This window comes from Cyrtonyx montezumae, unplaced genomic scaffold (assembly GCF_038088225.1).
Source record: "Cyrtonyx montezumae isolate F1298 unplaced genomic scaffold, pur_monq_1.0 scaffold_25, whole genome shotgun sequence".
In the NCBI taxonomy this organism is placed as follows: Eukaryota; Metazoa; Chordata; class Aves; order Galliformes; family Odontophoridae; genus Cyrtonyx; species Cyrtonyx montezumae.
This window is the reverse complement of record NW_027071992.1, coordinates 1419864-1443971: the sequence shown is the minus strand read 5'-3', so window position 1 is coordinate 1443971 and position 24108 is coordinate 1419864. Positions and strand designations below refer to the sequence as shown.

At 36.0% G+C, this 24108-nt stretch overlaps 1 protein-coding gene across 2 annotated transcripts in view; it reads right to left on the bottom strand.

Annotated features, from left to right (window-relative positions):
• The window catches only part of SCAMP1 (secretory carrier membrane protein 1), a 156826-nt gene that overhangs the window by 120753 nt on the left and 11965 nt on the right, over nt 1-24108 (bottom strand). For both annotated transcript variants that reach the window (XR_010622423.1, XM_065739829.1), the window contains exons 2-7: nt 19777-19854; nt 10787-10885; nt 10409-10520; nt 7858-7986; nt 2661-2820; nt 741-842 (exon numbers count right to left, since the gene is read on the bottom strand). Coding sequence is in view for 1 of the 2 variants with exons in the window: in XM_065739829.1 (XP_065595901.1) it covers nt 741-842; nt 2661-2820; nt 7858-7986; nt 10409-10520; nt 10787-10885; nt 19777-19854 (680 nt within the window). In the remaining variant the exon portion in view is untranslated. The remainder of the gene's footprint in view (nt 1-740; nt 843-2660; nt 2821-7857; nt 7987-10408; nt 10521-10786; nt 10886-19776; nt 19855-24108) is intronic.

Genomic DNA, 24108 nt, shown 5'->3' with positions numbered 1-24108 from the left:
GTGGGCCAACATAATAAAATAGGAGACATTAGTTTCAGAACAGCCCTTGCACTAACAAGCAGTAAAAAGAAAAAATGAACTACTACAGAATCAGCAGTTGCCTTAGACATATAAGCTTTTCAAAAAATATCAAAAATCACATAGAATAAACAAGAATCGCAGGGGTTGGAAGGAACCTCAAGAGATCACTGAATAGAATCCTTCTGCTAAAGCAGATACTCTATAGTAAGTTGCAAAGGTAAGCGTTCAGATGAATCTTGAGTATCTTCAGAGAAGGAGACTCCTCAACCTCTCTGGGCACTGACCACTATAAGCACCCAAATACCACGTTGACTCATTCTGCTATAGATTTCATTAGCAAGTGGTAAGCATATAAAATAACTACAAAAAACTACCTATAACAAAAACACAGCATATTATTTCTAAATTACTCTCATTCTCTCTGTGTTTCCTTTCCCTTATTCTAAGCATGTACAATCTCCACGTACCACTAAAATATAGGAGTAAGTATAAAAATATTTCAGATATGCTTACATTAAACAGCAAAAATTTGACCAGCCTAGTCACTCTTGGGATAGATTTCACTTATGTTTTCTCAGTGTCAAATGTAAGGATTTCAATGAAAAAAGAAAACATAAATAAATAGATATGTATATATTTAAAAACAGACTATATTGCAGGTGCTCTATCAAATATGTTTGTAATACAGAGTACAATGATGAAGAAAATAGAATACTCACCAGTTTCCCCATCTTTGAAATCCTGCAGCTTGAAGTACATGTACAGCAAACTGACAGATATATACGAAGAAGAACACAAAGAACCTGAAGGAACTGTCACTCCTGAAAGAGGGAAACAAGAGAATTTAATGCAGACAGAAAATAAATTACTTTTGACAAACCACTGTATTATATATAAAAAAATCTGCATTTACCAGATGAAAAGTGTTTTGAATTATCAATGATGACTTGCAGTATTGGTAATTCTGTAATTTTTTTGTGTTCGTTTACAAGTATTTTCTTCTTTAATACAGCATCTTTGCCTCTTGTATCTCTTCAAGAGGCAAGAATAACAGCAAGATGCTACTCCTTTGTGTTTTGTTTGGCACAAAGCAGGATCTCTTAGACTAAACACAGAAGTTCTGCTACAGTCCTTGAAGAACAGAAGTCTGAAATTTACAGTACGGGCAGTATTGTACAAAGATCTTTTACTTGAAAAGGAAATAAAATCTCATTTGGAATTATGGAAACAAAATGCAGTACTAAAGCAGCTGTTGTTTGAAAGCGAAACATACAAAATATGCTCTCTGTGTACATTACTAAAATGCCAGCTTGAATCCAAATACAAGTGAATGAGTAAAAGTTCAATGAAGACCTCAGAACTAGTGACAACACAATATGTTTGCTTCCAAAGTTCCAAATAAAGTAAAAGTCACTTAGTTAAGACACCAAATTAAGCACATGGAATCAGCTTTTGCCAGCAGTAACACTTCTTGCAATTTTTTTATTACTACCGATTCATTCCTTTCAGTTCAGTAAGTATTGTCTTCAGCTGTTCAGCAGAAAAAGTTGAAAACACAATAGTTTTCCAAACAACTAAGAAATGCTACAGATTCACTAGATCTAAAACCCTAAAAAAGAATGTGACATTGAACTCCTTCAGTAAATCAGTAATAACAATTATTTATAAAGCAACACTACATCAGATTTATAACCAGTTAAAGCTCTCACTTCTCTAATGTCCTCAAGAAGACTGGCTTCCATAAAAAGGAAAAAAAAACAATTACTATTTACATCACACATTCTGGTGTTACTGTCTGTTATTAAAAAACAAGCTGACAGGAGAAAATCTAAGTTATAAACTACCAAATTCTTCAAAGATATGGGGGTACAACAGCATCTCCTTGTTTATCGAGAAGAAACATAATTTAGGCTAAAGGTTATGCTGGACTGCAATTTGTGGCTATCAGTCATTCTTAAAAAAAAGAAGTGTATTTAATCTGACAATATTCTGATTCAGTTCAATGTGAAAATTAATTCATAAAAAATATTGTAAGACTACAGAAATTTAAAATTTTCTGATGTTGACTGAAACAAAGTTTAACTTTGCATGCAGACAAACCATTTTATTTTTAAGCACTGATACATTTTAAGCTTGTGAAACCTACTAAATATAGGTTAGTAAAAGCTGGGAAAAAATATTGGAACTTGATTATTGGATACTATACTAGCTTTATTCAAGCTTAAGAATCTCAGTCTACAAAAGCTGCAGTGAATTCAGGTCGCTAGACAATAAAACATGAAGTATATGTTTCATTAATTTTACTTAGGAAGCCAAAAATTTAAGAACTTTTAACTGTAAGTCTGCTGAGGTGCAAAGGAATAATGACAGTTTTGCTTAAAATTGTAACCAGCCCAACAAAAAATTATTACTATGTTATTGGTAGAAACGGTAAATATTTTGAAGGATGCTCCATGATAACCGTAACTACTGCTGTTTATACTTCAAATACAGAAATTGAATTCACGGCAAACATACTACTTGTTTTTAATGAAAAAATACTAAAGGATCATCATAATTACAAAAATTCTGGAATGTTAATGGACTTAAACAAGTAGGATATTTTAAAAATGTATTACAAGTCAAGATGATGTTTTTACCTGAAGGCTCCATAAAGTGGTCTGTACCAGCAGACAAAAGAACAAGGTGTAAAAAGCAAGAACCAGAGGATACTCAATCCAAAATCAACACCTCGGGTCGCATCAACATAAAACCAGGCCAAACATCCAAAGATATTAAGGAACAGTGTCACTGTATGGACTGTAGAAGCACAAGTAAAAGAAAAGTCTTAATTAAATTATGTTTATATAAGAAAAGATTCTAACTGTTAAAGTAATAACCAAAAAACAAACATGCTGAAAAGAAAACAATATCCTCTCTGCAATAATAAAATTGATTTTTATATTATTTTGTAACTTTCAGGTAAAACTAATATTCCCAAGTGAAAACACTAAATGAAAAGAAAGAAGTTTTAACAGGTATATGGTGAAGATAAAACACCTAAAACTAAAACGAGGAAAAAAGAGCTTTCTACAGTTGCAGTAATGAATGATTCCTCTACTACAGCTATTGAGTATGGACATTCACACTTTTTTTAAACAGGCTATTTACTTTCTCTTACAATCAGGCAAGTAAATAAATGCAGACTATCAGTCTTAATATTACAATACATTTCCACTGTTTTTTATTTTTAAAGATGCCGGAAGTGAGGCAAAATGTATTAAAAATCAGCATTAGACATGTTCTAAATTGAACTGAACTTTCAACTTTTCAACTTTTTAGATATGATCTAAATATAAAATACATCAAATACATTTTTACCCAACACTGTCTTACACACAGTAGAGCATAACACCCTACTTTGAAAATACATTCATCCATAAAGCAAAATCATGCTACAGGCTGTTTCAACTGAAGGAAATGCACTGGCATTTTGACAGCTATTTCAAAAATACTTCACTCTTGGAACAAAAAACACAGCAGTATTAAGAAGTATAACATTATGAAAATATTTTCATAATATCTAATTATAAACCACTTCCATTATATCTCGTAGAAATGTTTCCTTCTGGATACTTAAAAAATAAAAATGATTTTCTGTCTCTGTTCAGCAATACATAGCGATTCAGCAGTGATTCTGCAGCTTCAGAGTAATACGCAGTGCTTTCATAATTAAAGAGTACACAATCAGTGCTGCAAAAAACTGCTTAAGCCCAGAGAAATATCTTAGCCATTCTACTGTAAGGTACTTTCAACAGAGGAACAGGTATGTTTATAAAGATTCTGAAAAAAAGTCTTCAGAGCTTTCTGCTTAATTCCCTCTAAGTTAATACTTTGAATAAGCCTTAAATCAACTTACTGGAAAAACAAAGAAACAAACAAAATGATAGTCAAAATGCCTACATCACTGCATTAAAACTAAGGGAACTCAGAACACCTTCATCAGAAAAACCTTCTTCTTTCAGTCATCAAAGCCAGAAAATGTAATACTTTTAAACAAATAGCGTTAAATGCATTTACGTATCTTACCACTGCTCCAAGAGGCTATCAAAGAAACTCACATCAGAATTCTGGTGTGTTCTCAATCATGAAGTACAACAAATGATACAAATTCTTACTATACTTCCATAAATATGAGAGAAGTTATAAGAGGGTAGTGTTTTTCTTTTTTCTATTTAATACTGGAAAACAGGAAGATCTCCTTGATTACTGGAAGCATTTGTTACTAGAGGCGTTCATTCTGAGAGCCTTCCCTCAGGAGTCAGCAGGGCTGTCAGCCTTTAACAGAATGACTTGACTGGGATGAGATGTCTATGGAGAATTTTGAAGCCACCAGTTAGCTTGACATATAGTTTATACTTTTGTTCCTTGTCTGTCCTGCTCCTTATAGAAAGGAGCAGACACACGCCTTAAAAACGACAAATATTCAACATAGGAAAAAAAAACAGGCTTAGATCAGCACAGGATAATCCACAATAGAAAATTCACTATTCACTTTGAAAATTCACCCGAACAGAAAAAAAAGAATGTCTCTCAATACAGAGTCCACTGGCCAACCAACACAACTCATAAGCCCTGAATGGGCTTATGACTAAAACAGTCACCACACACCACCACCAACAAAAAAAACCCATGAGTGTACAATACCAGGCTATAGCAATAAAAGCAAGAGTTGCTAATAGCACACAAGAGTATGAGCATGTACTATCATAAATATGAAGGTTTTTTCTTGTATACATTATGTCTGTACATTAGGACTCCAGCTAAAAATCTGGACCTAGTCCACACTGCCCAATTCTAGATGCTATGTAATAAAACCATTATAATTAGAAGTAAACCAAAAAGCAAATCTGTAAGATATCAACAAAAAAATCAGAACTCTAGAAAATATGACCTACAAAGAACTGTTCAGTGAACTATGCTAGTTTACTTGAAAGAATATAACTAAAGGGGATAAATGCATCTTTTGTAATAGCAGAAGATGGTACAAATAAGATCAGCAACAGCATCAGAGAATTAAATTATATATTTGGAAACATTATTTAATGACAAAGACAGCAACACTAGAGCAGGCTTGAAGGAGTTTATGAAGTGCCCACACTCTGAGGAAATGACAAAACAAACATCCACACAGATGAATACACACTATTGACTGTATCCTCAGACAGCAGAATGCATGAGATGAAAGAACCCTAAATGGAAAAATACCATAAAAGTTGACACCATACAGAATATTTCCATCACCATCTGTAGTTTAAGTCATTCGCCTTTGAAAATCTTACCACAGAAAAAGGAAAACTTTCAACAATACCAAGTAACAAAGCCAAATGCCAAAAAAGGCTTACATAAAATTAAAGAGCTCTTAAGTTTTTAACTTTAACTAAGAAATATTCCTTGAAAATTAGTACTGATCTTTTTACACATGCTACTGGGCTGTGGGGAGAGTAGCTGGAAAACAGGCTTCTGAGCAAAAAAAGGTTTGCTGTCAGAAAATGATCAAGAGACGGATGTTTCACTTGTAGCAGCATTTAGAACCAGATTTAAAAACTAGTGCCCACTGACAAAGAGACAGGAAAGCTGCTATTTCTTCTGCAAGTCACCAAAACAGCAGTGGTAGCAAAGAAGACAGAACAAAAACACACCGCTGGCAGCTGACAGAAGCCATTGCTATGTAACTGCTGCAGCCCAAAAACAAGGGGAAGCACATAGCGAAAAGAGTAAAAAATAATGTTCTTTCATGGAAGGAAAAAAAAACAAAACAAAAACTGTGCAAATTAAAAAATTAGAAACCACATCAAGAGATTGCATGACTCTGATTTCTGGTGTAAGCAGAGAAAATACGGACCAACTCACAGGAATAAGGACACAAGCAGATTTGTACTGTTATGAGATAAGGTACATACATAAGTTCATAAGTTCATAAGTTCATAAGGTTGGAAAGGACCTATAAGATCATCTAGTCCAACCATCCTCCTATCACTATCTCTACCCAACTACTAAATTAAGTCCTTTAGCACCTCATCTAAACGCTTCTTGAACAGCGCTAGGGATGGTGCCTCAACCACCTCCCTAGGCAGGCCATTCCAGTGCCTGACCACTCTTTCAGAAAAGAAATCAGATCAGATCAGAATACAGATCTTAAACACATAAAAAACTTTCTTCAGACACATAATGGACAAGAAAAAAGTATTAAAACTGGCACTAACCAAACCAACACATAAGTCACAGAAGTCAGTACCAGATTTATCCAAATTATATTATTTTTGCAGATCCCTAGGCCTTACGAGTGCTAGAAATTCTGAGAGAGGAAGCAGAATAGGAAGCAGAACAGCAAGCAGAAACAAGTTGATTTGCTATGCTAATGACTGCTTCCACTGAGGAAGTGTAGCTACTCTAATGAGGTATGGGCTAAACTATGCAGGTACGCAGAGAGAGAAATCACAAAGACTGACTCAGTAATCATCCCCAAAGCGTGGAGTTTATATTCAACCATCTTTTTTTTAGCTTCAAATAGATAATGTAACTTTCTTCATTGTGTTCATTTCCCTCCTTCCTTAGTAATCCTTAAGTCAGAGAGTATGAGTTCACATTAAAGAGATGAGGAAGAAGACTCAAAATCTCAGTTTAATTAAAAGATGATCAGTAATCTTATTACGAGAGCAGATCCTGAATATTTTTTGAAATACATAAAGAAAGCAGTGTTGTTATAGTATTGCAAGGAGAAAAGAAAAACACTATTCAAATTCTCTCTGTCTCTTTTTAAAAAACACAGGACTTGTAAAACTCAAATCTCAAAGTGGCCCCAACTAGTATCTTAAAATTTGGGAGTCCTTCATCTTTCATTTGACATAAACCTTAAATGCTCACTACTTATTTTACGTGTTTCATATATGTACTTCAATCATAACAACAGGATTACCAGTTGTATGGGAACCATTAAGTCACGGCCTGAACCAGTGATTGAGTACCCTGTGAGGGGGTGCAGCCAGCCCTAGGAGCACAGGTGGAAGCAATTCAACTGCACCCAGTTGAATAAGGAATGTTCACCCCCTTCCATCAGAAAGGGGGAATCACAGCTCCATCCCTCTGTAACCTCATTTAAGGGCTGGCAGCTGCAAGGGAACGCTCTCCGCTTGGAGATCACCTCTTTTGGTGTCTGGTGAGCCCTGATCCTTGGAAAGGGGTAGTATGTCATTTGTACATTACATTCATTCAGCACTTCTTCAAGACACATTAGCTGAATGAAGGCAAAATTAACACCACAAAGAGCATGGTTGGTGTAGAAAGAGTAACAGGGATTAATTCTTCAGCTAATTTGCTAATTATTTTTTAATAAACTGGATTAATACTAAAACTGCACTGAACTATAAGTATGCACATTCTGTAAGTATACACATTAAAACAAATGGATATTACACTTCTTAAATATCACGGTATATTAACACCAACTGTGAGTTCTATTTTTTCATATTCATACTTCATATTTCTTCACTGATTTTAAACAGTAAAATTATTTCTAAGACAACAAATGATCAAATATTGTTTTATGATAACAATGAGATTTAAAACAGAATACAGTATATTATGTAGAATTGCTTTAGGATAGCCCTTTTATCCCCAAGGAAGTTTCTATGAAATAATTCAGTGCTTCTTACGTCAAAACTAACAAAAAGGTTTCATTTAAATATTTGATTTCTGGATTTTAAAAATATATCATCACAGATGTCACAAAAGCCAAAGCATGCTTCATCAAGTTTGAATTAGCAATTTGTTTCTTCTTTTTAATAAAATACTTACACATCCACAAGTAGTACATAATCTTTACAGTCTTCTGGAATTCTACAGGAATGTCTACAGAGAAGTCCTGGTAGAAACATGGACCCACTGGAAAATTCTCAGGAAGAGGTGGCCAGTTATTTTTTCTACCTGCATATCAGAACAAGCACACAAACAAACCAGAAAAATGCATTATGATACAAGTCCAATCTCTCCTAACTAGAAAAAATATATTAAAATGGCTCAGGCTACCAAAACCCATGAGTTTTATCACCAATCCAAACACAAATTTTAGAAATAAGATATGATGAAATACAGACCAAGGAAAAGACTTTATTTTATCTATGTAAATGCCTAACAAGCATTTGATAGCTCCTACAAAGTAGCAAAAGAAACATTAAAAAAAAAACAACAGTGAAATTTGTCATAAATATAAATTTTCGCGGGGTTCCTTAACTTTTAAATGCACATTTCTCCAAGATATGCTATACTCACCTACTCATTTTGTTGAATGCAAAAGCTAGAGATAGAAAGACAGTCCTAATTCTCAGAATCCTAATATTTTTTAAACCTGGGTATCTCTAAATAACACTTTGAACTAGTTTCCAATATAGTTTACAGTCCAAGCATTGCTTCTAAGCCCATAAAGTGGAGAAAAACAGCTATTAAAATACTCTCAACTACAAGATGCACCTACAGCACCAATTACATTTATATATAAAGTTTTCAGACAGAGTCAGGACTTGGACAACACAACCTGATTCTACCATGCTGATCTATTCACAGACTGGGCTATACATTCTACCACACACACTCAGAGGTAGAGATAACTCTAACAATACTTCCTAACAATTCTAATGCTAACAAATGTTCCTCCAAAACATTTCAAATTCTGAAAACAACAGATATGTAAATCATCACCAAAAGGAGAGCTAAAGACAAAAGTAAAGATATCTGGCAATGTTTTGCTTGCAATTTCCACCTTCAACAGTAGCAAGTACACTGGCAGATTTTTTAGGACATACCCATAATGAACCATCTGAAATGAGAAGCAGCACACTTCATTAATTCACATGCAATGCTATACAGGAGGTGAACAGAGAAGATCAAAGGCATGGAGCTGAGCAGACCTATCAGGCTTTAAGATCTTTGCTCTACAGTCAAATACATATTAAAAAATTGTCCTAGACATGCAGCCACCATTCTGAGTTAAATGCAAATATCTAGAGTATTGTTACAGAGCGTTCTACCCTGCAAACAGGTGTTTCCAAAGCAGTTAGGAGGAGTGCACAGAAGAAAAAAAATAAGAGTATTTTTCTCAGTTACAATGCACAATTCAAGATTTGCAGCATCTTTTACGTGGGTATTCGCTAAAAATTTAGATTCTTCACATACTCTTTAAGCACTTTGATGTGAAGTTACCAACTGAAGCTGGTAACACAGTAAATACCTCTTAAAAATACTCTGAAACATGTAACAGGTATTAGACTTATATTCCTTGAGGTAGAGATGAAAAGGAATAAAATTGTCTCAAAAGCCTCAAAGAGTTATTGATTCAGGCCATCAATGCAAGTTACTGAAATTATATGAAGGGTAGTATTATGAAGAAGGAAATGAAAAAAATAAGCCAAAAATCATTACGTTGGAGGACAGATACAGAGATTTAATGAAGACTGTGAAAAGAATAAATACAGAGAAAATAAAAATAGTTTTTTGAAGGAAATATGACTCTTTTCATAAGAAGAACCTAGTGGTATACAAAATGCTAGAAAGTTCCCTGTGAATGTGAATTACTATGTGATTACACAGAGAGAGTTGTACAATCTATTTCCACAGTAGCAAATAAAACTTTAGGAAATCATGTGGAAATACAACAGTCAATTATCTAGAAGCAAGTGAAAAGTCCACAGAAAAGTCACCCCTGCACAGGGTGTTTCGGGGTATTCTTATAATTCCAATCTAAATTTATTCCTTTTGAAAAAGAAAATTCCTGCACTTTTGTCACAGTATCCTCAGCTAAATATTCAGTTAAGAGAAGATATCTACTCATTTGTGAAACTGCAGTATGAAAACTGATGGTGTTAAACAGCACAGTTGCAGTTCGTGGCAAAATGAGATGCAGATCTCGATCACAGTTTCTGAAGCTTCATATCAGAGATCAACACTAGATACAATGCTATTTGCAAAAATATGTGTAGAACACAGTAAAAGATAAGAAAATGCCACAAAGCACGAATGTTCTACAGCTATAAATACAGAAGAGAAATAAAAGACATTCTACATATGAGGCTACTTCTTTTCAAAATGTTCCACTTCCATTAAATAGAACTGATTGAATATTAACTTAGAATAAAAATAAAAATAACTGATAGCTCAGGCTAATGTGTAACAAAGGCCACATATCTGTACGAGCCAGTTTTTACTAGGTTGTATGAACTGTTCCAAAGGAGATGAACTTTCCAAAAGAGACAAAAAAACCCTTTCTAATCTGTTTTACAGTGTAACTATAAAACAAAAATGATTGCTAAGAAAATGTTAAATTATGCAATTAAAAAACAATTTTCATGCATACCCCCCTGCTGATTGAGACTCTGCATTTCCCTTTCTCTGCGATCCAGCTCAGCAGCTTTTCTTTCCAATTCTTCTTGACGCTTTAGTAGTTCTGCCTGGGCCAAGGCATGCTCCTGAACAAAACAGACATAATTAGATATTGATAAACAAATAAGTGCAATAAAAATATCTTAAGTCTACCTCACATAATTAAGCATTTCCAGTTCTGGAAGAAGAGTAACTTTGCGTTGCATGAAGTCATTTCATAACTGATCACATAAAGGCAGAATTAATTTTCATAAATCGGCAGGAAAGCAATACTTAGTTTATAGACTGTTCCAGAAGCATGTTACATAATTATATTTTAAAGGAATCCAGTGCCTGAAAGTTATACACAGACCTTTGCAATTTGAGTGTAAGCAGGTGGCTCTTCTGTTGGTTTCATTATTGCTGGCTGAGTGCTGGGTACATTAGGCATTTTCACATTTCCTGGAGGAGCCTACAAATACAAGAGACAGTTATAGGAAAACAGCCTCCTATTCTAATAACCACCTTTTCATTAAGTCAATATGATCTAATCCCATTGTTTTAAAGGCAGTGTTACTGATAACCTGAAAATCTGATATGCTGCCTGCAATATTTATAACCTTTAGGAAAAAAGATAAATATATTCCGTGGTGCAGTGTTTTGCTTGGGTGTTTTTACACTGCACTACTCTTGCTGTAAACACACAAAGAATTTTATTGATTGCTAGCAAGTAAATAAAATTCTAATTTTGTTCAGACATGTATGTGGGGAAGGACAGTTATTGTTTAAAAGAACCATCAGATTTACCAGTGACCTCATTCTCAAATATTATGTTCTCTACCAGTGGTGTCTTCCAGAGCTTTCTACTTAACAAAAGCCTAAGTCACCTGCTTAACTGATGAAACAATCCACTGTATTAAATTTTCAAATTCAGGATCCATAACATATTGTTTAACTATCCCAATAGCATTTAGTGTACTGCATAGTTTCAGGTACCTGAGCTTAGAGTATTGGTCATTACCCATAAAGCAAGCAAACAAACAAACGAATGTTTTACAAGAATTTTTTAGAAGATCAGGGTTGAGCTTTGTTATGCTTTTGTTTTTGTTTCTTTTTTGAAGTTTGGATGGTTGCTCTTCTGTGTAGTCTTTTTTGGCCTTCTCTGGCTTTCTCCACATCTCTTTCACGTTAACCAATGCCTATCAAACCAAGGGAATAACTACTGCCTATATTAAATTCGCATCATAGTAGAGCTACATTTTCATAAAATTCAGTTGATATTTTATTCTTAAATACACCTGGGGAGAAAAGTACAATTCACACCTATCCTTCTGTAGGGTCTGCAATATGAAAGACTTTGCTATTCTGTGATCTTGTAAGACACAGAACTGTAATAAGATTAAAATCAATAACAAACATGGTAAAATACAAAATATTTGAAGCAGAAATCAACTAAACACCACTAAGGTGGGAAATCATAATCTGGTCCATTTTATGTGTGTTTCTTCTGATTGCCTTCTGAAATATACTTCAATACTTCAAAACCAGCGTGACATAGGAAATTCCACCTATACATGCACTACTGCAACGTCTCAGCAAAATCAGTTGCTTCCAGCATTTTAAAATTATCTTTATACATAAGCATTAATAAAATGAAGAGATGTCATAGAGGCCTCATTTATTTCAGAAATAGTGACTAAAACTTATCATTTCTATAAAGATTATTCATCGTTTTAAAATGAAGATGGGCAGAGCTGGTTAAAAATTGTTAATAGAACTACTCCTTATGTCGGAGCATTCTGCAACAAGGAATAAAAGAAAAAAAGGTCTTTTTCATGAGAACTTCTATAAAAACATGTAACTATCAAGAGTTTTCTACTTTAAACATAACACTCACAGACTCTGCAGAAAAACCTACTGAACAAAAACTCTATACATTACGTAATGTATGAGAGAGCAATGCTGAAGAAGCCCCCCGGAGAAGCCTGACTATTATAGCTCTGCAGCCAAAGTAATTAAAGGCTGCGATAGCATAACTGATAGGAGCTGTCTGCTAGACTATGGACCTCCTACAGTGTCCATAATGATTCCAGCAGCCTTTCAAAGGCACCTGTAATAATGGATTAAAGTGGATTGGTAGACCAGAAAATATTTGAACAATGAATTCAAAGATACTTATCCTTTAAAGGTACACTGCCAAAACAGCCTGCAATGCTGCTAATGACTGGAGCATGCATATGTGCTTATAAATAAAGGAATCTGTTTTAATGCTCATTAAAGACATATAGGCTCTAGTACATTACAGCTATAGTCATCTACACAGCTTTTTGACATTTACTATGCATATACGCACAATCATGAAGAAAGTACACAACCTAGGTAAAGGACTCAAACTGACAAGGGGTAAGAGCTACCACATCCAGAAGTCTCAGGCTGTGGATTCCTCTGGGACTCTCCCTCCACCTGGGAAGCTTCCTGCTATTAAAGCCCAGTGCGTGCATCTCAATATCTGAGGGCTCTTTGTCTCACTCTAATGAATCCCATTAAAGCGTTTTGTTTGTAGCAAGGCTGAACACATACCTAAGGTCCACAAAAAGACACATCAATTCTGAGGACATTAATACGTCCATCTAGCTAGCCAGACAGGGCACTAACCATCTTAAACAACGTCTCCATAAGCACACTGACAGGACAATGGTAAAACACAGGTACTCGCAACGGTGTGCCATTTCTCTCCCAGAAGAAAGAGGAAGTTAATGCTGCAGTCATCACTAGCTGGGGGGCACAGTTACTGCTGCCTATTCCTCTCACTCCAGTCTCCTGAGCTGCTGGTACCCAGATCTTGCAGCATAGCTGGATGATATTTTACAGAAAAGTAGTTAAGAAGGGATTTTTTAAAGGCTGCAGTGATTAGATACAAGGTTCTCCCAGACGGGTGTACTGACAGACTGTCTCTGATAAAGAATGCAAGAAAGAAAACAACAACTCCCAAGCCTCTAATGCTTAGACTGCTTTTCCTCTGCTTGGTCACTGAAAACTGGAACTATCCTGAGTTCTATGAAGTGCTTTTTCTGAAGTGAGCATGACAGCTGTCACTTTTCTTTCCTCTAGTGCAAGGCCAACTGAGGTACATTCCAGTTCATACTTCAGCAATTTCCCATTTCAGTTTTCTTAACACTACACTGAATACTACATAGTTCTGGCAATTTATTGCTGCTCTAGAGCCTATTTTATTGAGAATTCAAGTTTAAGATGCTTTCTTTGATTTATTACTTGTAAGAAATTATTCATTAAGCTTTTTCCTACGTCATTAATTTCTGTCAGTACTCTTACAACCTTGAAGGTGGTGGAAAGTTCTTCCTTCCAGCAAGGAAAGCTTCTCAATTAACTCTGCAGCTGTTGTGCCTTAGAGATTCATGCTTTCTTGCCAGAGTATAAACTCCTGAATTTTCTTTAGAAATAACTTCTGTGTTTCCAAATGCTGTCCCCCATAAGCACATATCATATACACTTACTGCTTAAATCAAAAGCAGCAAATAGTCAGCACGATTAGTCTCTTTTCAGGCGGCACCTAAATGGCTGCTGACTCTCCTGTGCTGTTATCTTCAAGTTACAGTAAGTACATCTACCCTGTAAATTGATGCTACTGAACACTTATCACTTGATTTCACTTGTTGCAGCTAGTGCACAGTGTGAGAAAACAATGAGAGATAATAAGGAAAATGTAAGAAAAATCACATATCTGCCTCAAGATCAGTAATCACTTCTCACTGGGTATCACTCTAGGCTTCTTTCTAGATTGTTGTAAGTTAAAAATAAAATTTCAACGCAAGTCACATTCTGGCCAAGATCTTCACAAGCTACAGCCAGTTATGTTAATATAGTAGTATTTCTTCATAAAGCACAGAAAGAACCATGCACATTTTTGTACACTACTGTGTCATCACAATTACTCGTCTTATCATAATTTGTATATAGGGAAATAAACTTAATTACTCTATGTGCAATGGCAGACGTTCAGAATTGCTTTAATGTGTTTATTTTTCTAGTTTATTATACAAAGACTAACTCTATGTGCTATCACCACAGGCATTATAATCCATCTTCTGCAGATGGATGGAAAAAGCATTGTAAATACGGAACCATTTTAAACTCAGGTTGTACTAACTCTTCCTATTAAACTGAAGTACCCATTTCAATACCTCCAAATCAAAGCCAACAGGCAGTGAAGAAAAGTTCCACAGCTACTAAAAATCAAACAACCAGAATATCCAGCTGTCCTGGAAAATCAAAATTTAAAGTTCTAGAGTTTCTTAGAAGCAACAGAGCATTAGCACAGTACTGCTAGTCTGGCTAACTGAACAGAAGAACATAACCTGCTGGCATACAGTATCATTTATTATTGGACCAACATCAGCTGTAACAAAATAATACAGAGAGAAGGGGAAAATGCAATTTGCAGTAAGACATTATTAGAAACCACTTAACCTCTTCACAAGAGGCACAACCAATTTATTTTGCACTACAAATGTATTTTCTAATGTTCAGCAACCATTGGAGAAACAGAAGTTCAATGAAGTGCACATAGGGCAAATAAACAAGTAGGCAGAATAGAAATTAGGCATCCAAGCTTTAGCCCAAACAGGGTACTCAAAAGTGTTACTTCATACATGTAAACAAACTGTTCTAAGGAGAGAAAGAAGTAATCATTTATTAGCTTGTAGACAATGGAGTAAAACTGAGAGCTCTTTCCCCACTTACTGAAAAGTTATTCCACAAGCTCATTTTGCATTACTTTCCAAGCAGAGATTAAGATTTCCTGTAACTGACACCTTTTACACTAGCTCAATTAAGAATTAAGCAAACTTCATTTAAAAAGTTCACAATAATCCAAATAAAAAGTTCTTCACGGTTTCATGTGGTAAAGCATTAACAAGATGTTGCACCGAAATATATATTATACAATGGCGAAGCACTGTAAAAATATTCTCATGAGACACCATCTTCTTGTAACATCCCACATGGAGTACTGCACTCAGCTCCAGGGCTCCAAAATAAGTTGCATGTTAGAGTGCATCCAGAGGAGGGCTAGGACTACCAGAGTGCTGGAGAACCTGTCCTGCAAAGATAGGCTGAGAGAGTTGGGGTTGTTTAGTTTGGAGAAGGGAGGGCTCCCAGGAGATCTTACAGCAGCCTTCATCATCCTAAGGGGGTCTACAAGAAAGATGCAGAGAAACTCTACAAAGAAAGCACAGAGATAGGAAAAGAGGTAATGGCTTTAAACTGAATTTATTAAGGTTAGATGCTGGGAAGAGATCATCTGTTCTGAGGACAGTGAGGCACATGCACCCCAGAGAAACTGTGGATACCCCACATCCCAAAATTGTTCAAAGCCAGGTCAGGGCCCTGGGCAGCACCAACTGGCAATGGGGGCAAAGGGGTTAAAACTGGATGAATTTTAAGGTCCCTCCCAACCTAAGTCATTCTGTGATACTATGTTTCAGGGTGTCTAAAATCAGATAAATTTTTAAGCCATCCTAGAAATCAGTAGCTCAGATGAAGGTCTTCTCAGAAGGCTAGCAAAAGGGTGCGGTGAATGCTCTATTTCAACAATGGGTCAACTCCACAGGTGCAGACTTCAATAAGCTCGGCATGCAGCCGTCTGTGGTTGAAAATTCATAGCTAATGGTGGCGACTGTGTTGAAAAACAGTGTTTGGTAGGTGAGAATTTATCCCATCAAATATTATTATGCTCTTCATATCTGTTGTATTTTCCATGGAAATAAATAGGAAATACCACTTCTAGAGCAACCTACATCAACAAATCAGAGCCACAGGAGTTACTGATCTGCTGTTAAGAACATTATCAAACATCTAAGGTCATCTCAAATGTTTCAGTGGCAAAAGGTCCAACTACGACAATTTCTCAATAGAAGATAAATACAGCAGTAATTTTTAGAGGTGATGGGCCTGCTATAATACGACCAAGGTACTTAGGTATTGTAAGAGCACTGTCAGGTCACAGTTTGAACTAGTGATAGAGCATCTGGTGTTGGAGTGTGACTGGCCCAAGGAGCCCAGACCAGAAGGGCAGGACCCTGGGCTCATATAAAAGGGCCAGCCACTGAAAGAATGCATCTTATGGGCCTAGGCTGCTTCTTAAGAACTGCTGCATAGCCAGAGAGCCCCTTCACCAGTCAGGTGAATTCAGCAATTCTTTCTGTATATGAATGTTGGCCTACCTGCAAATGCCTGACATCACCAAGAATCTGAGAAGCAATTTTGCTTCTCTGTGCACACAACAGCACTAAATAAGCAGAACAGCATACTGTCTGCGTATGTTCTATCCCTTGTTAGTTTGGTTTTTATTGACAAAGGATTTGCAGCACTAAAAATGCTAAGGCAGCTTTGAAAGCAATTGCAGATTCACTCACTAGTTATCAGGTAACTAGCTAGGCATTCACTACTAGAACTGTCAAGCACTGGAACACACTGCCCAGCAATGTCACATAGGATCTCCAATCTACAATACATTCAAAACTGAGCTGGACAAGATGCTGAGCAATGTGGTAAACTGACTCATTTTGATTAGAGGGTTAAAAGATGGCTTCTAGAGGTCCATTGTAATGTGTGACACGGTGCCTACTGATTGTTCATCCAGGTGCTATCGGTCGGCTATCAAAGTGCTATTGCAGATTTGGGTAGGGAAGAGAAATAGCTGACTGACAGCCTCAATGAGACAGAGGAGACATTAGCAGAAAAACACAGTCAGAAATTACCTTTGATAAGGGTTTAATACTAATTATTCAGACTTGTATTGCAAGGACTACACTGATCTCTGGCCATCACTAGATAATAACCCATTTGCTTATCTCATACAACCAGCAGTTGGCCAAAGGAACTGTTTAACCCATTTTTCCAGACATTTCACTACATACGACTACATAGACACTTCACTACATCCATGGTCTTCGATCTTCACAGACAAATACTACAAGGTACTTATATCCTGAAATTCAACCAATTCACAGCTTTCTGTGTCTACCCGAAAATATCCTTAGTGGATTGACTTTTATTTCAGTGTTTTGCTGCCAAAGCTGCAATGAGCAAAGAAGCAAATTAATATGACCTTCCTTAAAGGGAACAGGCTGCAAGAGATGAATGCTCAGAACTTAAGTAGATCTCTCCAAAAGCACGAAGTGCTGCATTTATCAGTTGGACAAAAAATAAAAAGTTTCAGAAGTCAGGTATAAAACCAGACTGATCAGTCAGTTCACTGCTGGGATGACAGAAGAGAGGGAGCTATCCAGGAATTTACTGAATAAAATAACTGCCTCTAAAAATAATAAAATTTGAAAAACATTCTGATGATTTTTTCAGACTTTTAATACATACATTTCCAAGTGCATGCTGTATGCATAATTGCCTCCATACATGTTTATATATACACAGTGCTCAAAGTAGCACTCATCGAGCAGTAGCAGAACTTGTAGAAGCACTGTCGATGCAAAGGATGTACATTCACACAGCACAGACGAACGCATTCAAATACTGAGAAAAAAAATTATTAGAAGTACTGTAAAAAACATTTTTTTTCCTTCTGTATCCTGAAAACTAAGATGTGAAAAGAAGCATCTCCCTTGGTAAAGAAAGGACACAAGTGAACTAAAATTAATAATCAGTGCTAGTATACAAAGTTTTAAGTCACCTTCTCACAGGAAAAAAAAAAACAGCCATGAAACTGTCTGCATCTGCAATTAAGAAATGTGCTCATACTTGCAAAGGCATATCACTGTGGAATAAATACTTAATATATTCAGAACTTACAAGATATATGAATGACATCTCTAAGAAACAATTAGAATCTTCTACCTGCAGAGATGACTGTCAGAAGTCAGACAGCCTCAAACTTCATTTTCTCTCTACCAACAGCATCATATGTTGAAATACATACATAACAAAATGTTAGAAATTTTGTATGGGCCTCTTTCTTTCTCAAAAAAAAAAAAAGGAAAACAAACAAACAAATAAAAAACTCTACTGTCTTTAAGACTTATGGCTTGTGCTAAGTAACTTGAAAATCTCCAAGCTAAGATAAACTATGAAATTTCTGATGCTACAAGTCAGAAGAAAAAAAAAAGTCTGGGCTTATTTAATATTGCTGATTGTTCTAAACAAACTATATTTAAAAGAAGACCCAAACATGGTCAAAAAAGTGCTTGCCACTATGTTGCAAAGACTTAAGATACCAATATCCCTGATCTCTGCTTCGAAAGTCTGCCATTGGAAACATAAGCCTAAATTTGAAAAAAACAGTATTTTATAGTTGGAAGTTATACTGATAGACCATAAATTATATGTCCATAAATTATGCAGATTTCACACAAGATCTTCATTGTCAGAAGTAATCACTGAAAAATGTACAGTATCAAATCTACGTCATTCCCTGTATTTAGTTCCATGAGAGAAGACAACGCAAAAACTACACAAATTACAGGCAATGCTGTGTTTCTCAGGAATAAACTTATCCTTTTATTACAGTAAAACTATACAGTAAAACAGAGTCTGAGGATTATTAGTTAAAATCAGTGTTCTTCCTACTCTGAGCAGTACTTAACATAAACAGATACTTTCTCAGTATGTCACATTCACATGTTTTAAAGAACTGAAAAATGTTAAAAAAGCACAAAGGGTTACCAGGCTACCAGAAATTCTACTGAACAGGAGAAAAATAAAGCTCTGCTTTGGAAGCCTTTAAGGAAGCTACATTTCTCAAGAGATCAAAACTCACTTATATTATGTATTCTTCAAGCAACCTTCAAATTGTTGCGCTTTAACCCAGTGTTAACCCAAGTGGTTGAGTACCACAAAGACCTTTGCTCACTGCCCCCTTTCCCAATGGGATGGGGAAGAGAATTGATAAAAAATAAAGTAGAACTCATGGATTAAGGTAGAACTGTTTATTAAGTTAGAGAAAAGGTGAATAATTATGACATATAAATGTATACATGCATATATATAAAGTGATTGATAGACAAGCAATCAAGTCTTAACTCTGTTGCCTTCCAGCTCCTTGGACCCTTCGCTGAGAATGTCCTTGGCTCTATACAACACTGCTTAGCAGACAACTACAAACACTGGACTATTATCAGCACAGTTTTTCTCCCAGAACCAAAACACAGCATCATACCAGACACTCTGAAGAAAAGATGCAAATACTTTGGAGACTGTATATACTTACAGATCTTCCATAATCCTTAGCTAGCCCTTCACATATTTTATGTAACTGCTACAGATTCTGAACACAATACCCCACAAACCTTACCTAAAGAGTTCAACAGCATACTTAAAAAATATGCTTACTGTTCTCGAATCGGAGAAAGGATTGTACTCATCTAGTCCAGGGGGAACATTTCTTGTCACTTGCGTAACCGAAGGATCCTAGAAAACAAGACAGTTCTGTAAATGCATAGATTTATATATAAGCAATGAGACAACACATATCATACAAAATTCAGCTTTTATTTAACAATAAGTTTATTTTCACTAAAAAAGCAACCATGTAAATATCCACCTCTTCCTCTAAGTCTTACATGACACGTTCTACACAGAGCTTCTTACAGATCTAGATTAACACAAACTCCATCTGTCATGCATTTGATTCATAAGGAAAAGAAGTTCCCAACAGAGAAGGGAAGAAAACTATGCTGCTAATGTGACTGCTGGTATCCACAACTATACAACCAACACAGAGCACAACAGAAGACAAAGCTTTCTTTAATTTTGGAGTTTTCCTAACCAGAATTCCCTACAGAACCTCCAGAAGTGGGAAAGGCACTCCAGAAAAGTGAAGGTAAGGAAGCAATGCTCCACAGTGAGAAAGTACCTTTGATTAAGCTTCTACCTGAACTGGTAGGTTTAAGAAAAAGGCACTGTTTAGTTTTTGGTTTTTTTCCCCTCCAATCAACCACACAGTGGGGAACACAGCTTAATATTTAGCTTTATAAATTAACTGCAGGAGTTAAACATTTCTGTAGTAGAGACAGGCAGGCTTTAGAGATGCCCACTTATCAGAGACCAGACTAAATTCATACAAATAAAAATTGTTCTTACTCCATGTGGTGCTTGGTTCCACCTGTGTAATTATTCTGCTTTAAACTAAGGTTTTGTATCTCCAGATATTAAGAAAGGATGAAAGGAGGTAGGGTGTGTATCTTGCTTTTTTTTTTTTTTTTAATTAAGAAATCTGCTTAGAAAAACAAGGTTAGTTTCAGTTATATTTACACAAAGAAGCTCACAATATTTCATATGAACAGCAAATAAATGAAAGTACTATTGACATTTACTTATATATTTTGTGCACAAACATATCCTCATTTACAGCCCAGCTAAACTTCAGAAAAGATAAAGATAATTAAGACTGGGAAGAAGTTTAAGTATTTACAGTTTTGCTTTTACATTATACATTTTTTTTATATTTCCTTTTAAGATGACTAAATTTAAGCCCTCTGTATGAAATATTTAAGGAAATACTTGTACATGTGGCTTAATCTACACTGAAGTAAATATACAAACTATTGAACTATTGAATAATAAAATCTAGTTTCTGAGACACAGTATCCACTACAGTACTAACTTTGCCTAGTCAGCAGCTGCTTAATCTAGAGATGTATAAATAGCATTTTCTTGAGTCTACTTTTTTCACTAGCTGTAGTCACAGACATTAAGGTAAGAGAATGTAAGAACTTCACCTATAAAAAGTATGACACAAGTACTGTTTCAAAAATAAATTATACTATATATTTTAATCAATTTTGTGTGTATGGTTACATAAAAACTACTGTTTGTTTACATGAAAAGCTACCACATTTGATTAAAGCATATGTTTAGTTGCAAAGCATTGTCTTAATAGTGAAAGAACAAAAATCAACCTAAGCAAAAGAAGAAGAAAAAAGTTACCTGCAATTAAAATTCTCTTTCCTGCACTTGACTTAACAATAATTAGTGCAATTTAGTGATTTTAAAAACATAATCCTGGTGACAATGTCCCCAACGTCTGCTGTATTTTTAGTTTTCAACTTAGACTTGAATGCACTGTTTCAACTCGTATCTTACAAGGTCTTATATCAACTAAGTAAGTTCACGCAACATGTTCTTTCATTATAAGACTGGCACAGAATACTGTGCAGCTGCACAACAATATCAAGGGAGAATATATGAGCAACAACATTTGTTATCAAAATTTGGCAACATTTAATTGAATGCTTCAAATGATAAGACAAAAATAAGAAAAATGACATCTGACACCTGAACATCAGTTTACAGGACTTGCTAATTCGAGGTCTGTAAGGAAGAGCTTAAAGTGAACACAAATAAGGCAATGGCATAATTCAATACACAGGATTGTATAAAGTTTTATATATCTGAAGACTACTATCTTGATCAGATGTGTTGCAAAGTATATAGTTAAGCCCCCAACCCAGTTGCTTACTCCTTCCCCACTGGGATGGTGGAGAGACCCAGAGAGGCAAATGCAACTCACCTGCGTCAAGGTATAGCGTAAATTGAAGAAAGGGGAGGAAAAAAAATAACAGGCCAATGATGCAAGGGCAGCCACTTACCATCCTCAACCAGTAAAAGACCAGCTAGTCTATGAGTAACAGTTACTTTGTATTCCTCTCATAAGCTATTGCTGAGCATGATGATACAAGGTATCTTTGGTCAAGCAGGGACAGCTGTGCAGGTTGTGCCTCCGTCCCAGCCTCTTGCCCACACCTCCTAACTCCTCCCAGCAGAGAAGAGTAGGAAGCAGAGAGACGGGACGCTGGGAAAGAACCACAGAAACACTAGTTACGTTACCAACACTGTTTTGGTAGATTGCTATGAAAAAATTAACTCAATCGCAGCCAGAATCAGCACACTTATTCCAGATTTTAAATATAATGAATCCTAATAGCAAAATGCACCCTAATCACAGAATGGCTTGGGCTGCAAAGGGACCTTAAAGATCACTCCAGGTCCAACCCCCACATCATGGGCAGGGTTGCCAACCACCAGGCCTTGAACACCCCCAGGGATGGAGCATCCATGGTTTCTCTGGGCATCCCAGTGTCTCAACACCCTCTGAATAATAAATTTCCTCTTAATATCTAAGGTCAAAAGTTGCTCTTCCTCCTATTTATAAGCTCCCTTCAAGTACAGGACGGACACAACGACATCTCAGTGCTTTCTTGCCTCCAGGCTCAATAAGCACAGCCTTTCTTTGTAGGAAACCTGAAGCAGCCCTTCATGGCCTCCTCTGGACCTGTTCCAACAGCTGTATGCCTTTCTAGTGCTAGAAGCCCCAGGTGTGGACACAGTACTCCAAATGGGGCCTTACAAAGGTGGAGCAGAAGGGCCAATCACCCCCTCTCCCTGCTGACCACCTCTCTTCTGATGCATGCCAAGATACTGCTGGCCTTCCATGCTACGAGTGCACACTGCTGGCTCTCATCAAACTTCTCATCCACCACAACCCTGCAGACACATATGAAACTATTGATAGCTAGCCATCACCAATGAACAGGAAGTCAAAATTATTAAACTCAAAAAATAATTTGATATAGTTCCTTCAAAAGGACACTTCAACACTCGAGATTCATCGGCACATCCATTACTAACCAACTAAGTTAGTCTTAACTAGAATATCACAGACTCATGAGACAGTTACTGTACAGTAGCAGACTGTACAGTAACAACAACTTTCGTCCACATGTACAAATAAGATATGCAAACAACAAATGTCTGATAAAAGAAAGCCTTTCTTATTCAAGTGTTTCAGAGATGAACAGGGAAAAAGTCTTAGACCTCTTCCCACTGATTGTGACATTCTAACACTGATTTATAAGAATGACAGGAAATCCATGCTCACTGAACTAAACAAGCTTACCACATCAAATGTCTTAGTTCTAGAAATAAGTTGTATGCATAAACACACATTGAGTATAGCAAGAAGTCCTCTGGCAGAAGTCCATTCTGCTTTTAGAACTAACAATTGCTGTACTTTTGCCAGATATTGCCATTGTTTACAACAACAGCTTTAAAACAATTGTTTTAACAACAGCTCTGAAAAAAAAAGAAAAAAACACAATGACCCATAAGACCTTCAACATTAGCTCCATGTAAGAAAAGTTCTCTTATGTACTAGAAAACTTGCAAAGGTTATTGTAGTTCTATTGGAATACACAAATTTAATACCATCACCCCAAATTTCTGCTACAAGAAGACCTCATTCTGGACTTCAGAATAAGTTCACGGCCTGATGTCTCTCACAAGCTAGAAGACACAAGGAGAAGTAAACTAGAGGTTATGGTGAAAAATACAGTAACCTCACAGTTGAAGGAGGCAATTATACAATGGAGATCTGGCTTGCTCCTATACTTACTGAAATATTCTGTGATGGTAGGAAAAACCAGCCTCAGTGGAGAGGAACAAGCTCATGGTTTACTGGTCATTTAAGTAAAAGCTACTGGACCATTCTAAATGTTTACAGTACGGTGAAGTACTGATGCCAACAAGAGCTACAATTCATATTTCAAAATAGAACTTAGAATATTCTGAGAAGATTAGACCTGACAACCTAGAGACCACATAAGCTTACTGTGCACCTTCTCCCTTATGCTTGTTACAGCTCACTTTAAAATTAGAGCAAATGCC